Source organism: Delphinus delphis, chromosome 13 (assembly GCF_949987515.2).
Source record: "Delphinus delphis chromosome 13, mDelDel1.2, whole genome shotgun sequence".
Lineage (NCBI taxonomy): Eukaryota > Metazoa > Chordata > Mammalia > Artiodactyla > Delphinidae > Delphinus > Delphinus delphis.
The window spans coordinates 24660589-24675883 of record NC_082695.1 but is presented as its reverse complement, the minus strand read 5'-3'; the positions used below and the strand labels follow the sequence as shown (position 1 = coordinate 24675883).

Below are 15295 nucleotides of genomic sequence, written 5' to 3'. Positions count from 1 at the left end.
GACTTCTTGCTGCCAAGTTCCTGTGCTCTTTGTGCTTGGCCCGAGCAGTAACCTAGGTGCCAGTGCTCCCTTCCTGTGGCGGCTGTCTTGGTGCTCCTCCCAGGGCCCTGGTTGTGCCCTTTTAGTCTCCTCTGCAGAAAGAACCCTCTTTCTTAACCTGACATCTCTGTTTGCTCTCTTGCACAATCTCATCTGCCTGATTTGGGCTTCCTCTACCAGGTTCACTTCTTAGCTAGGCTGGTCCACTGTCTTCTCTCCCCTCAGTCTGAGTCTCTAGCGCCAGCCTTTCTGCTGTGTTCTGGACCTTCCATCCAACTTAATACTTACCCTTAAATGTCTCCAGGCAAAAATTAATACCAGTTCTTCACAAACTAATTTAAAAAAATAGAAGAGGGGACAATTCCCAATTCATTCCATGAAGACAGTATTACCCTGATACCCAAACCAGACAAAGACCTCATAAAGAAAGAAAACTATTGACCTCTATGAATATAGACACAAGAACACAACCAAATATTAGCAAACCAAATCCAACCACATGAGAAAATCATTATACACCATGACCAACTGTAATTTATCCCAGGAATGCAAGGTTGGTTTAACACGTGAAAATGAATCAATGTAACGTGTAAGGGAAGAACAGAAACCACATGATCATCTTAATAGATGCAAAAAAAGCACTTGACAAAATCCAACACCCATTCATAAAAAAAACCAAACTAAAACAGAATCAAAAACTCTCAGCAAAATAGGAAAGAGCGGCATTTCCTCAACATGATAACATCTGCAAAAACTCACCGCTAACATCATACTCAACGATGAGGAGACTGGATGCTTTCCCTCTAAGATCAGGAATAAGACAAGGATGTCTGCGCTCACTACTTCTACTTGACATTGTACTGGAGGTTCTAGCCAGGGCAGTTTAGGCAAGATAATGAAATAAAAGGCATCCAGGTTGGAAAGAAAGAAGTACACTATTTCTACTTGCACACTACATGATTTTATATATGAAAAATCCCAAGGAAGACACTTAAAAAATATTAGAACTAATAAATGAGTTCAGCAAAGTTGCAGGATTTTCTGTACATAAGCAATGAACAATCTGAAAATGCGATTAAGAAAAGGGATAGGGGGCTAAGAGGTAGAAACTCTTATGTATAAAATAAATAAGCTACAAGGATATATTGTACAACAGGAAATATAACCAATATTTTAAAATAACTATAAATGGAGTATGACCTTTAAAAATTGTGAATCACTATGTTGTACACCTGTAACTTATATAATATTGTACATCAACTATAACTCAATTAGAAAAAAACCCACCTCATTTACAGTAGCATCAAAAAGAATAAAATACCCAGGAATCAATTTAACAAAAGAAGTGCAAAACTTGAGTGCTGAAAACAAAACACTGTTGAAAGAAATTAGAAGACCTAAATAAATGGAAGGACATCCCATGTTCATGAAGCAGAGGACTTAACATTGTCAAGACGGCAATAAGTATCTTCATGCAACTCAAACTCCACATGTCCCAAACGGTGCTCCACTTTTCTCCTGCACCTGCTCTCTTCCAGTGTGGCCTGTCTTTGGAATTGGTACACCCTCTGCCCACATGTTCAAGCCAGAGAGTCACCCCTGGGCCCTCCCTCCAGAAGTCTAGTACTCGAGTCCTGTTACTTCTAATTGCTGGCTTCTCTTGATGCTGTTCCCTTGTCTTTTCTTTTTTTGCTGGTAACTTGCCTGGATTCCTCTAATAGCCTCCTGGTGGGTGTTCCTGCCGCCCTTTCATCTTCCAGCAGCGGCCAGCAAATCTGATCCCATCCCTTCCTGGCTGAAGTTCCCAGGGACTCAGGATCCCAAAGCACCTGAGGCCTGCAGGTCCAGCCCCTGCCCACCCTGCCCTCCCCGCCTCCCCATCTCCCACAGTTCTGCACTCTGGCCTCCTCACACCCTTGCCTCACCCTGTCTTCCCACATGTTGTCCCTCTGTTATCCAGCTAGCTGACCTCCCACTTCAGTCACGGGAGGCCTCCTCCCTGTGGGTGCTCCTGCCACGTGCACATGCACAGAGGGCCCATTTACTCGGTCCCCTGGCTGAGCTCAGTCTCCTCCTCTGTGAAATGTGGTTGATTCTGGTCCTTCCACATGGGGTGGCTCCATGGCTTGAACGTGATGGTAACCTGGGCAGGGAAATAGCGGGCCACACGAGGTGCTGGCCATCACCGCTCGTGTTTCATTGTCTACTTCCCTAGACCATGAGCTCTGTCCATGACTGCTTCCCAGCAGTGCTGGCACATAGCAGGCACTCAAAAATGTCAGCTGAAAGACTAAACGAGGGATGGGGGGCTGTCCCGACTGCACCTTCAGAGTGTGACTTTTGCAATGTTGGGTGGGCCTCCCCCAAATCACTTCAAGGCATCTGAAACTTTTTCTAAAGACCCAAATCATTTATTTTGGTCTAAGAAGAAGGAAGAGGAAGGGGTGGCTTAGGGAGCCTCTCCCAGAGACACAGCCCAGGAGTGGTCTATACTTGACAGCTAAAAGGGATCCAGCCCCTGGGCCCAACTCCCAGTAGCAGGCAGACTGGGAGGAACTGGGAGGAGCTCAACAAGGAGGGAAGTTTCCTCTCCACCTGCCCTTTAGGGGTGCAGCCAGAGCTGAGCCACAGGGAGGCCTGGTCCTCAGGCAGAGACCGCCTCAGCCCCACCATGGGTCCAGGCAGGAGCCAACGTTTCCATCCGCGGCAGCCTTGGCGCCAGCTGGCCTGTGTGGTCATCGGCAGTAGGCACAGCCCCTTGTGGGTGGGACCCTTGGCGCGAGGAGGAGCATCTTTGCCAGCAGCCATACCTTTACAAAGGAGGAGAGAACACAGCAAACAGAGGTGGGTATAGGAAGGAAATGGTGACAGTAAACACAAGCAAAACCCCCGAATATATCTAGAGATAAAAAGCCAAAATTAAATTTAAAGTGAAAGCCAGTGTTTGTGCAGTGGAGCCATCTGGAGAGAATGACTCATCACACAGAGGACAGACGTGCTCATCTTCGGTCTCTGCCCTCACCAGTGGGCTTCGCCGCCCGTCAGCCTGCAGCGTTGATGCTGTGGGCGCGTTTTCATCAGTGTGATCCTTGGTCCACGTCCGTGGGCCTCCCCGTAGGAAATGCTTCCTCCCCTCGACGATGAGGGCATTTGCAAGAGGCGGTGGTTCGCCCGTTCCCCAGACGTCCCCGCAGGCTGCCTAGGAGAAGTAGAAGTGGCAGAGCACTGTGAGCAATACCAAGAGGAACCCGCAGACGTTGGGCACTTTTCTCCAGTGGGATATCTCTGGCATGTCTCGGAGCTTTGTTCCTTCCAGCATGTCACGCTTCTCTGTCCCTTCAGAAGTGGCACTGTGCTGTGTCCCTTCCGTGTCACCACACTCCATCTTCTGCATGACTGCCTCTTCCGGGGCGAGTCCGGGGCCTGGCAGTGGCTCCAGTCCGCAGAACACATCCCAGGCCTTCCAGAGGCAGCTCCTGACCTCCTCAAATATGTCTGGAACAGAGGGAACGGGCACAGGTCAGGAGGCTAAGAGGCCACACACAGGAGGGGGGTCTTTCTAGGGCTCACCTCTCAGTGGTGAGGCCGGCAGGAAGCCCAACAGACTGGCTCTAATGTGGAGAACAGTCCTCAGCCGCTGCTGCAGAACACCTCCCGCCGCCCTCAGAGACACGGAGGGGGGACTTGGGGTGTGGCCTGGGCCATGCTTGCTTGCACTGGCAGAGCCTTCAGCCGGCCCAGAACCCCGGCCGGCACGGGGCAGGCCCTCCCCGCTGGGCGCTGGAGGGCCCACCCCTCCCGTCTCTGGCACACGCCCAGCACAGCTCTGTAGGTCTAGGGCAAGTGGCTGCTCCTCTGAGGATGGAAAAAGCCCCAATTGCTCTGCTCTCCTCAGCAACCTTGGGGCGTGTCTTCTCCAGGTAGGTACCAGTCTCACAACCTGGCCCAAAGTAAGGCCCTCTGGGCCCTTGAAAGGGGAATCACTGGTGTTTTCTCCAGGAACGGGGGGAAGTCTAGGAATTATGGGCAAGTTTCTATTCACAGCTCTGGACCAAATCAGTGAAATGTCTCGCTCCGGGGCTTAAATATCCCTCCGGTGTCTGGTAGTGCAGTCCACGCTGGCCGCTCCCAGGCCTGCTCAGGCGCGGGTCAGCACCACGGCCAGCTCCGCACACACGTGAGCCCAGCCAGTCTGGGAACGGATCCCTCTTTGATGATAAGACAAGCACACCTCAGTCCGAGAAGTGTGCGCTGTGACCTGTTCCATGTCTCATCCCCTTGGGCAGCCACCACGCCAGCTGTGTGTCCTGAGGCTGGGGCAGCACCAGGGATGGCGGAACCCGTCAGCCAGTGACGGAGGGGCCTGTGTTACAGGGGGGGTGCTGCCGCCAGAGAACCCCAGAGACGCAGATACCTGCTGCGGTGCTGAAAGGTCCTGAGCGGCACATGCTGGTCCTGTCTCTCGGTCTCTCAGCTGTCTGGGTCAGCACACCATCATGCAGCTGCCAGGCCCAAAAAGGTTGCTGTGTATCAGTGGCGACTGATCATGTAAACACAGCCCAAGAGCTGTATGACGGGAGATGGGACAGTGGCCAAGAGCACACGCTTTGGAGTCAGACTGCCTGTGTTCAAATCCCAGCTCCACCACTGCCTGGTTATCTTTGGAGTCCAGGGCCGACTACTTAAATGTTTGGTGCCTCAGTCCCCCCATCTCTGAAATGGGGATGATAATTGTACCTGTCACACATAGGCATACTTTCCACAGTGCTTGGCACATCCCAAATGGGCAAAAAGTGTGAGCCACTGTCATCATGGCATCCACCCACGATTGTGGACGAGGGAGAAGAGGAGCTGGGAGGTGCCCCCAGAACAAGCCCCCGGCACACGTGGCCCCCAACGGGCAGTTCCTCTGTCCCTGAGGGAGAGCAATCCTGGGAGCCCTGTACCCTCCAGGGGCGCGGGGCAGCCTGGCTCAGGAGAGGCCACTCCCCTGCCCTACAGGTGTCGGGAGAGGGTCCCAGGCCCCTCTAGGCTCTGAACGTTCCTGGCAGGAGTGGAGAGGGGGCCCCAGAACACTGCCTCTCCCCAGGCAGGCCTTCCCTCCCTCCCTCCTCCAAACTCACAGTCCCCCCAGACTCTCTGCCCCAGACTCAGCGCTAATCTCGTTAGGCCTTTATCCCTGTTTGCGTCAGGGCCTCAGGAGGTGCAGGTCACCCTCCCTGGGGCCCCCGCACTCCGCCTCTGACCCCATCTGCTGAGAGCTTTCCTCTGGGCCTTCTGGGGCCCCCAGGCCCGAGCCTCTCCCGGAACTCTCTCTTCTTGCCCCAGTGAAATCGGCTGTCCTTGGCGGTGTCCCCCGGCGCCCTCTTGGGTGGGGCTGCTCCCTCCTCCTTGCAGAGGCTCCCGCCCACTTCCCAGAATCCCTCTGGGTTTGAATCCCTGTGTGAGACTCTGTGACCTGCTGTCCCTCCCCTGTCCCCAGTGCCTCCTCCCCTCCTGCTGAGGCACAATGTGATCTGTGTGGCTCGGTGGATCCCTCCCACCCCAGCTTAAACGCTCCTAGATCACCAGACACTTGTGTTTCTCTGCCCCTCACGGGCCCTTCCCTCCTCCCCCGGCACCTGCTGATGCCTCCCATCTGGATCTCTCTGGCCCGGACAGCCACACGGATGGCCGAGAGGCATCTCACCCTCGACAAACACCCACAAGGCATCTTTGGGAAAATGAAAGACGGAACCTCTGCCTGGAAGTACTTCTGGGAGTGGAGACAGCGGGGGTGGGGGCAAGGAGCAGCACAGGCCTCTCTGCTGGCTTTGGGTCTCCCTTCTCACCTGGCCGTGCCTGCGGTGCGGGGCTCTTCCCTTGTGTGTCTTTGTCCAGATCGACCCTTTCCTCTTGGCTGTTCCATAAACTCCAACAGAGGCGGCGTAGCTGGGGGGAGAGCAGGCGCACGTCACCACCCAGGGCCATGTCACGCAGGCCTTATGGTGCCACAGCTCACAGCTGGGCACCAGGGTCTCGAGGGACTGAAAAGGGTCGTTAGACTCCAACAAGGGACAGAAGGAACATGGGGTGGGGAAAGCAAGGCGCCTGGGAACCCTGGATTTCAGTGCTGGCTCTGGTCCTGTGTGGTTGTGTGGCTGCCCAAAGGTGACCTCAGTGTCTTGGGCTGGATGGTAGGGTAGGAGGCAACACGCTCAGGGCTTCTTCCAGTAACTGAGGGTCTAGGAAGCTGTGCCCTTCAGGGTGGGAGAAGCTGCTCATCACTCCGGTCTGCTGCTTCTGGTGGATGGGCCCGCAGGGTAGACCTGGGAACTCTGCTTTCCTTCCAGGAGCCCCTCCTGGCTGTCAGAGATGAGCACTCACACAGCCCAGAGGAGGCCTGACCTGGTTCACCTGGGGTACCCAGCTGACCTGGTCCCTAGCCAGGCTTAGTCGCTCAAGCTCAGCAAGGCATTTGCAGATGCAGAAGGGGAGCATCCCTTCCCTTCTAGTCAGTTATTTTGTTCTCTTCCTGAAAACACATATGAAGACTTCGGGAAGTAAAACCCAGACAATTGCTGTTGCTTTTTTTTGCTTTTTTTGAGGGTTGGGGTCAGCAGAAGCACAAGTAAGCGAACATTTCCACCAAGTCTCTCCCGGAGCAGGTTTTAATCTATTATACCAGCTTCGGTATATTTGAATCTCAGCACCACCACCTCTCCCACTCCCCCAAACATAGCAGGGATGTGACTGAGCAGCCCCTCCAAGCCCCGCCTCTCGGACTAAGACATCAGTAATGAACCTGCTGCCGTGTCAGTGACAGAGACTGGGTTTAGCCTTGAGTTGCTTCCTGGTGATGCTGTACGTCTGCATTTGCCTTCCCAATTACACGACGAGCCCTGTGGACCAGGCCGCTGGGCAGGAAGAACATGGGATTGAGTGTGGTCCCGCTTCCCCTGGTAGCGCCCAGTGTGCAGCACAGACACTGACCCGAAAGCACGGTTCCCCCTTTGCCTCCCTCCCCTCCTCTCCAGAGCACCCGTGCTGCTGGGCAGGAAAAGCACTCAAGCACGTGGCTGCCTGAGAAGCGGGCAAGACCAAAAAGTTGAGAATACAAGAGCAGCAGAAAAGAAGTCAGACAAGTCAACCATGAAGACCCTGAGAGACAGGAGCTTGGGTCCAGCACCCACGGCTTCTCCACGTGCCGGGAGCAGGGCAGGAACGTGTGGTGGGCGAGCTGTCCTGGGCACTCCTGGCCGTCCTCCCCACTTGCTCCATCCCAATCCCACGGGGCTGTGTGCGAGAGAGGAATGGGTCAAAAGGAACTACTGAGCAGAAAGGTGGCCACAGGGGAGGCGGCCTTCCAAGTTCTCAGCTCTCACCCAGACCCCAGGGCACACGGGTCTCACAGACCCGCCTCCCTTCTGAGCTCCTCCTGCCCTCTCCTCTGACACCTAGGACCCTCCCTGCTGCTCTTCGGCTCAGCCAAGCCCCTGTCCTGCTAAGCCTCCTGGCCATGCCCACGTGGGTGACGCGATGGAGTCTGGTCAGGCCCAGTCCTGCTGCTGGCTAGTTTTGGTGTCATGGACAAGTGACTGGACTTCTCTGAGCCCAGGCTTTTTATATTCCAACTGGGGTGACTGACACCTGCCTCCTGGGAGGGGGGAAGTGGCCGGGAAAGGAGAATGAGGCGTGCCCAGCCACCAGCCACAGCACTGCCAGCATTACTGTCCCCCCTCCTGCTGGCTTAATCCGTTCTGGGTGGGTGGCAGCTGGGACTGCCCTGATTACATTAATTCACGCTGAGGTTAGCAACCTTAGCACTTCAAGGAAATTTTGTATTTTAAAAACCAAACTTCTCATTCTCAGTGAATACATAATTAGAGGACTGTTGGAAAGCTTTTTAGTTTAGTTTTTAAGGCAAGGAGGTTATTTGCCTATTTCTGACCCAACCGTCACCCCCCAACCCCCAGCCCTGCCCCCCCACCCCCCCCACCCCGCTTTCAAAAAGAATGCAGGAATTCAGCCACTTTTCTCCAAAGCTGGCAGAGCCAACTTGTGGTTCCCAGGGACACTGGGACTGCGGTGGACCCCTGAGCATCCTCATGGCAGCACTCACATGTTTATCTGGAATCGGGTCTGTGAACAAGGAGATCCCCAGGACGGTGAAAAGACTGATGGTGAAGAGGATGATGGCAAAGTGGAGGTAGTGCACGCCGCAGATGATCCGAGAGCACCTGCTGTTTGTCGAGCAGCTCCAGGCCCCGTAGGCAAACTTGGACACCATGCAGCAGAAGCCAATCAGAAGTCCACCAGTCAGCCTCCAGAAGGCACCCTGCCAAAGAAGGAGCCCCGAGAGTCGCCTGGGAGGAAGACGGGGAATGAGACAAGCCATCCTCAGCCTCGCCTCCTGACCAGTCTAAACTGGTCAGCTAAACTCAGCATAACAAGGGCTTCACATGCCTTGCAGAAGCAGAGTCTTAGCACTGCGAGGAGATGACACCTTCTGGGGCTGAACACAGACCGAAGACGCATGGACACTCTCTTAGGTCAATCAGAGAACTTAGGAAATACTGGAGACAGTTTTAAGTTAGACGGTGAAGACACATCTCAAACATAATGTGTCCAAAGAGACCTCAGTCTTGCCTGTTGTTGTAGGGGCACCTCCATCACCCTGGCAGCTCAGGCAGAAACCGCAGGAGACATCCCTGGCCCCTTTCCTTCCATTCTGCCCTACCACCAATCCATCAGCAAATCGTCCCATCGTCTCCACAGCGACCACCTCAATCCCGATCTACCACCTTCTCTCACACAGGTGGAATCCAGACCTGGTCTCCTGCTCACCCGCTGTCCAAGAAGCCAGAGTGATCTCTTCAAAGCATGGATTAGGGAGTGCCCTGACTCTGCTGAAGACCACCGTGGCTTCTCATGGCTGCCCTCAGAAGCAAGTCTCATCTGCTCGAGCTGACCTCACCTGGCTCCGCCCTCTCCCCTGGTCAGTCTACTCTAGCCACTAAGCATGACCTCTTCCTGCATGTCAGGGCTGCCCACTGTGCTCTCGGCCAGGCCTTTGTACTTGCCCTTCTTTCTGCTTGGTTCTCTATCTAGATCTTGGTGTTTCTGGCTCATCCTCCAGGATTCAGGTTCGAGGTCACTTTCTTAGGAGAAATCTTCTCCCACTACCTTGGCTAATGTCCTTGTGCTCCCCCTGCCCCCAGCACCTACCTTGCTAACCTCCATGATCCTTTTTGACTTTTAAACAGCACTACACCACTCTCAGAAATCTTATCTGCTCATTGGGTATCATCCGTCTCCTCCAACTGGACAGTCCACTCTTTAAGAGTGAGGACTTCATCTTGGTCCTAGAGCTGCATCTGGAGCCTGTCTCAGGTGTGGCTGAATGTTGGAGGAGGTAGAGGATACAGTATGTGGGAAGCATCTTGGAGAAAGAGCTGAAACCAAAGGCCAGGTGTGGTCCACAGGACCCATTTATTGAAGAAGGCGTGCAGAAAAGGGAAGATCTAGAAACAGATGGGCAGCAGAAGCCAGATGAGGGTGGGAGAGAAGGCCTGGAGAAGTTCTCTAGGTCAAGGAAGGTAGCCACAATACGCTGTAACCTTGGACCAGGGGTAGCTGGAGAGCCACTGACAAGATCCCCAGTTTCCCTTGGTGATAGGCCCCAGTACTGCAAGGGTGGTGACCATCGCCGGTAGGAGGCAGGTTCTCCTGACTGCCTGCTCCTCTGCCCCTGCCCTTCCCAAGAGAGCACAGAGAAGAGCATCTCCAGAGCCCAGCAGCCCCCCACCCCATTCTCGGTGCCCAATTGAGTCCTGGTGAGCTGGGCAGAGCAAGAAGCACTAGCAGATTTGTCTGGAGGATTGAACACCTGACATGGGCCTGCAGGAAGCACCAGCCAGATGGAGGTGGACAAAGATACTCATGGCAAAGCAAAGAGTCCACAGGAATGAAGAGGGGCCAGAAAAGGCATGAGACAGGCAATCAGCACTGCAAGTGGTTAGCAGTAGCTGGGGCCTAGGGACTGTGTATGGAGAGGGTCAGGGCTGAGAGGCAGGCAGGAGCCAGGTCACAGAGGCACCATGCTCGGGAACTCATGCAAGGCCCAGCTGCTCAGTGCTGTTAGGAGAAACAGGTCAAGAAGTGACTCAAATAATGAATGAAAATATTCTGGCAAACTGTGCTTTCAGTCTTACTGATGAAATGATCAAACCATTAATTGGGATCTTTATTTAGTTTTAAGTGTGGCTGGAGGAGATGGTCTTCATGCAGGGAAGGCGGTAGGAGCTCATTACTGAACATGCCCCTGTGAGTTTGAAACCTCTGAGCAGGAAACATCCATGCACAGAGGCAACAGAAGAATATCTTCCTGTGGCTAGATGAGCATGCAGGAGGATCCCACACACTTCGCACCATCTATGGCACAGTCGAAAGTGGATTACATTGCAAAGGGAAGAAAACAAATCAGAGCTTGCCTTTCCCCTGCAAGCATGAGGGAGCTCGGACCAAAGCTGCCCAGGAGTAAATCATCTCTCAGAAAGCAAATGATGCAACGGTGTCAACTCCTGAAGCACAAGAGACCCTCTCAGGGCAACTTTTGCAAAGATAGGTATGATGTGAAGGCAAGCCCTCACACTGTGCCATGCCGTGGCCATGCCAACTCCCACCTACCTGCTCAGTGATTCTCTTGCAAAATATGGCAAGCAGGAAGATGGCAGCAATGGGCGGCATCAGGTAACTTAAAACTGCTTGCATGTATTCAAATAGTTGTTCCCTGTGTGCCATTTGTATAGCAGGGACCCATGCAATGGAGACAGCAAGTAAGATTATAACAAAAAACCTGTAAGTTAAACCAAAAGTCAACGGCAGTTTTATGAGTTTTTTACCTGCCAATAAAATATCTACAAACTGTAAACTATTAGCTAGTTTTAATTATTTCTTAGGTTAAATTCAAGTGCCCGTTCATAAGGGTGGCAGAGGAGATAGCCATACCCCTAAACATTAATAGGACCATAGGGCTGCAGGCAAAAACCCTTCAACTTCTGGACAAATAAAACTGAGGGTCCATTTGCCTGTTACTGGATCATGGGTAGATTTTCATCACATTTGGAGACTGTGTTGGGATGGTTGTGCTTAAAATATATAATACCTGGTGGCACAGTGGTTAAGAATCCACCTACCAATGCGGGGGACACGGGTTCGTGCCCCGGTCTGGGAAGATCCCACATGCCACAGAGTAGCTAGGCCCGTGAGCCACAACTACTGAGCCTGCGCGTCTGGAGCCTATGCTCCGCAATGGGAGAGGCCGTGACAGTGAGAGGCCTGCACACCACGATAAAAAAAAAAAAAAAAAAAAAGAAAAGAAAAAAAAATAATACCTGGAAAATATTAATTTCTTCAGGGGTAACACATTTCTAAAGATTTCAGATGGATTAGTATGGCACCTGATTTTAAAGATTTGTGTAAACTCCCTTTAAACCCTTGGTTGTGCATGTGGGGAAGAATTGCCAAATAGTCCACCAACAAGCAACTGCTGGAAGGCAGACAGAGCTGAGCAGAGATTTCATTGCCTGCTTATAGCAGGGGAGACAGAAATTGGAGTTTGAATCTCATGAAGTTAGAGGGGCCAGGTAACCACCTCAGGCTTTTCACTGAAAACCCCTGAATGTCCATGCCTTAGAAGCAGAGACTATTTCCCAGGACTAAGAACTTGCTATAAGACTAGAGCAAAACTGAAACAGAGTCACCCTAACAAAGTATAAAAACCAGGCCTCCACAACTTTAAGGGGGTCAACTAGTAATTTACCTGCATGCTTGAACAAAAACCAATATTCTTCAGAGGAACATGATCCAGAATTTCTATAATGTGTTATCTACAATGTTCAATATATAATAAAATTTTCTAGGCATGTGGAGAAGTAAGAAAATGTAACCCATAGTCAAGAAGAAAGCAATCAATGGAAACTGACACCAAGATGGCTCAGGTATTAAAATTAGCAGACAAGGACTTCAAAGCAACTACTGTAGTTATGTTAAAGGACTTAAAGGAAATTACAGTTATAAGTGAACAGATGCAAAATCATGAAAGAAAACTGGATACTAGAAAAAATTTAAAAAGGAACCAAATAGAAATTCCAGAACTGAAATTCTGGTTCAAAATATGAAACAAAAGATTCACAGGCTGGCTTTAACAGTAGATTGGAAATGGCAGGAGAAAGGGGCAATAAACCTAAAGGGAGATTGATAGAACTCTAAACTGAAGAACACAGAGAAAAATTTTTTTAAATAAAGACAGCCTCAATGATCTGTGGAACAATATCAAAAGAGCAAATATGTGTGTAAGTAGAGTCACAAAAAAGGAGATGAGGGATGCAGAAGACAAATATGCAGAGAAATATGGTCAACAATTTCCCATATTTGGTGAAAACCATTAATTTACAGGTTCAGAAGTGCAGAAAAGCCCAATCAGCACACCATAACAAAACTGCTGAAAACCAAAAATGAAGAGAAAATCTTGAAAGCCCAGGAAAAAAGACACATTACATACAGAGAGCAGTACTATGAATTATAGATGACTTCTCATCAGAAACAAGAGGACAGAAGAGAATGGAAGAGCATACTTTAAAGTGGTAAAAGAAAAATACTGTCAACTCAGAATTCTACATCCAGCAAAAGTATCCTTCAAAAATAAAGATGAGGGCTTCCCTGGTGGCGCAGTGGTTAAGAATCTGCCTGCCAACGCAGGTGACATGGGTTTGAGCCCTGGTCTGGGAAGATCTCCCATGCCGCAGAGCAACTAAACCCATGTGCCACAACTACTGAGCCTGTGCTCTAGAGCTTGTGAGCCACAATTACTGAGCTCGCATGCCACAACTACTGAAGCCTGCGCACCTAGAGCCCATGCTCCACAACAAGAGAAGCCACCGCAGTGAGAAGTCTGTGTACCTCGCCGCAACTAGAGAAAGCCTGCGTGCAGCAACGAAGACCCAACACATCCCAAAATAAATAAATAAAATAAATAAAAATTTTAAAAATAAAGAAAGATGAAAGAAAAAACATTTTCCAATAAACAGAAACTGAGAGAGTCTGTTACTAACAGACCTGCATTACAAGACATACTGAAATTCTTCAGGGTGAAGGGAAATAACACAGATGGAAACTTGCACCTTAAAGAAGGAATGATGAGCCCAAAAGAGTAAAATATAAGATGCTACATATATTTTTCTTTCTTATTTTATTTTCTTTAAAAGGCAGTTGACTGCTTAAGGCAAAAAATTATATCACTATCACTGTATTCTGGGGTTAATAATGGATGTAGATGTAAAATATATGACAAACTATAACATGAATGATGAAAGGGGAAAATGACATATAGTGTTGCAAGGTACTTACATTTTACATAAAATAATACAATATTAATTTTAAGTACACTAAGGTAGGTTAATAATGCCTATTATAATGCCTAGAACAACAAAAAGAAATTAAAATATAAAAACTATTTCCAGCCATATTAATGATTACACTAAATGCAAGTGAACTCAAATTATAAAGACAGAGGTTGTCAGATTAGATTAAAAGAATCAAGATACAACTATATGTGCTCTACAAGGGACTCATTTTAAATATATTTACAGGTTGAAAGTAAAAGATGTTATAAACCCTAAGCATAAGAAAGCTGGTGTGATCTATAACAGTAATGAAGTAAATCTCAAGACGAGAAGTATTATCAGAGATAAAAAGGGACATTTCATAATGATGAAAAAGTTAATTCCTCAGGAAACCATAACAAGCATAAGGGCACCTAATCCCAGAACTTGAATATATAAGAGGTAAAAAAAAAAACCTGAAAGAACTATAAGACAGAAACAGACAACTACATAATCATAAATGAAGCTTTTAATACCTCCTCTGTGTATATAATATACACAGTATATGTGATATATATAACAGAGGAACTAGACAAAAATTAAGAATACAAAAGTATCAATAAATTTCAAAAGATTAAAATCTCATAGAGTATGTTTTTGGATCACAGTGGAAGTAAGTTAGAAATCAATAACAATAAAATAGTTAGGAAAGTACTAAATACTTGAAAATCCAACAGCACACTTCTAAATAATCTATGAACACAGAAATAAATCACAAGGAAATTAGGAAATATTTTGAACTGATTAAAAATGAAGACACAACATATCAAAATTTGTGGGATGCAGCTAAAGCAGAGCTTAAAGGGAAATTTATAGTTTTAAGTGGTAATTGTAAACAATAAGACAGGTTTTAAACCAGTGATATGAATTTCCAATTTAAGAAGCTAAAAAAAAGAAAAGAAAAGAAAAGAAGAGTAAATCCAAAGTAAATAGAAAAAAGGAAACGAATAGAATTCAACGGGGGAAAAAAACTAGAGGAATCAACAAGCCCCAAAGTTAGTTCTTTGGAAAAATTATTAAAATTGATAAACGCCTAGGCAAGTTCACTCAAGAGAAAAAGAACCCCCTCCACGCCCACATATTACCATTACTAGAGATCCTACAGATACTGAAAGGATAAGGTAAAATTTGGGGAGGTGCTTGGAGCCATGGCAGTGAGGATGCTCCTGAATATTCTGCTCACCGTTACACCAGGAATTGGTGCTCACTGGTACACCACACTAGGTGGAATACTTTAATTGGGTGATTTAGCTCGAGGAGTCTGATCAGTTATCATGGAGCCTGGCAATATGGCTTCTCCTAAGAGCATGCCAAAAGATGCACAGATGATGGCACAAATCCTGACAGATGTGGGGATTACAGAATATGAGCCAGAAGTTATAAATCAGACGTTGGTATTTGCATTCTGATACGTAAACACAATTCTACATGATGCAAAAATTTACTAATGACATGCTAAGAAAGCTACTGTTGATGCACATGATATGTGATTGGCAATCTGGTGTCATGCTGACCACTTTTAAAAAATAAAAGCTTTACTGTTTCACCTTTTGCATTCAGATACACAGTCCATCTGAAATGGATTTTTGTGTAAAGGGAGTTAGTCAATATTCTTTTTATCAGGGATAGCCAAATTACCCAGTACCATTCCTTCTCCCCTTACCACTTTCCCACTGCACTGTACTGTAATCTTTGTCATGAATTAGACAACTGTATACCTGTGCGCTGTTTTTGATATTCTGTTCCATTAATTTGTCTACCCCTGCAATAAAACCACACTGTCTAATTAGTATCACTTCACAATAGATATTGGTATCTGTTAGCATAAATCC

General features: G+C 48.7%; 1 protein-coding gene across 1 annotated transcript in view; it reads right to left on the bottom strand.

Moving 5' to 3' along the window:
* Window positions 1-3238: 3238 nt before the first annotated feature.
* Window positions 3239-15295, bottom strand: part of LOC132436422 (sodium/glucose cotransporter 1-like) — a 62618-nt gene continuing 50561 nt past the window's right edge. Inside the window, 4 exon segments of the mRNA XM_060029311.1 lie at window positions 3239-3534; window positions 5871-5970; window positions 8141-8356; window positions 10708-10876. Coding sequence (XP_059885294.1) covers window positions 3239-3534; window positions 5871-5970; window positions 8141-8356; window positions 10708-10876 — 781 coding nt within the window.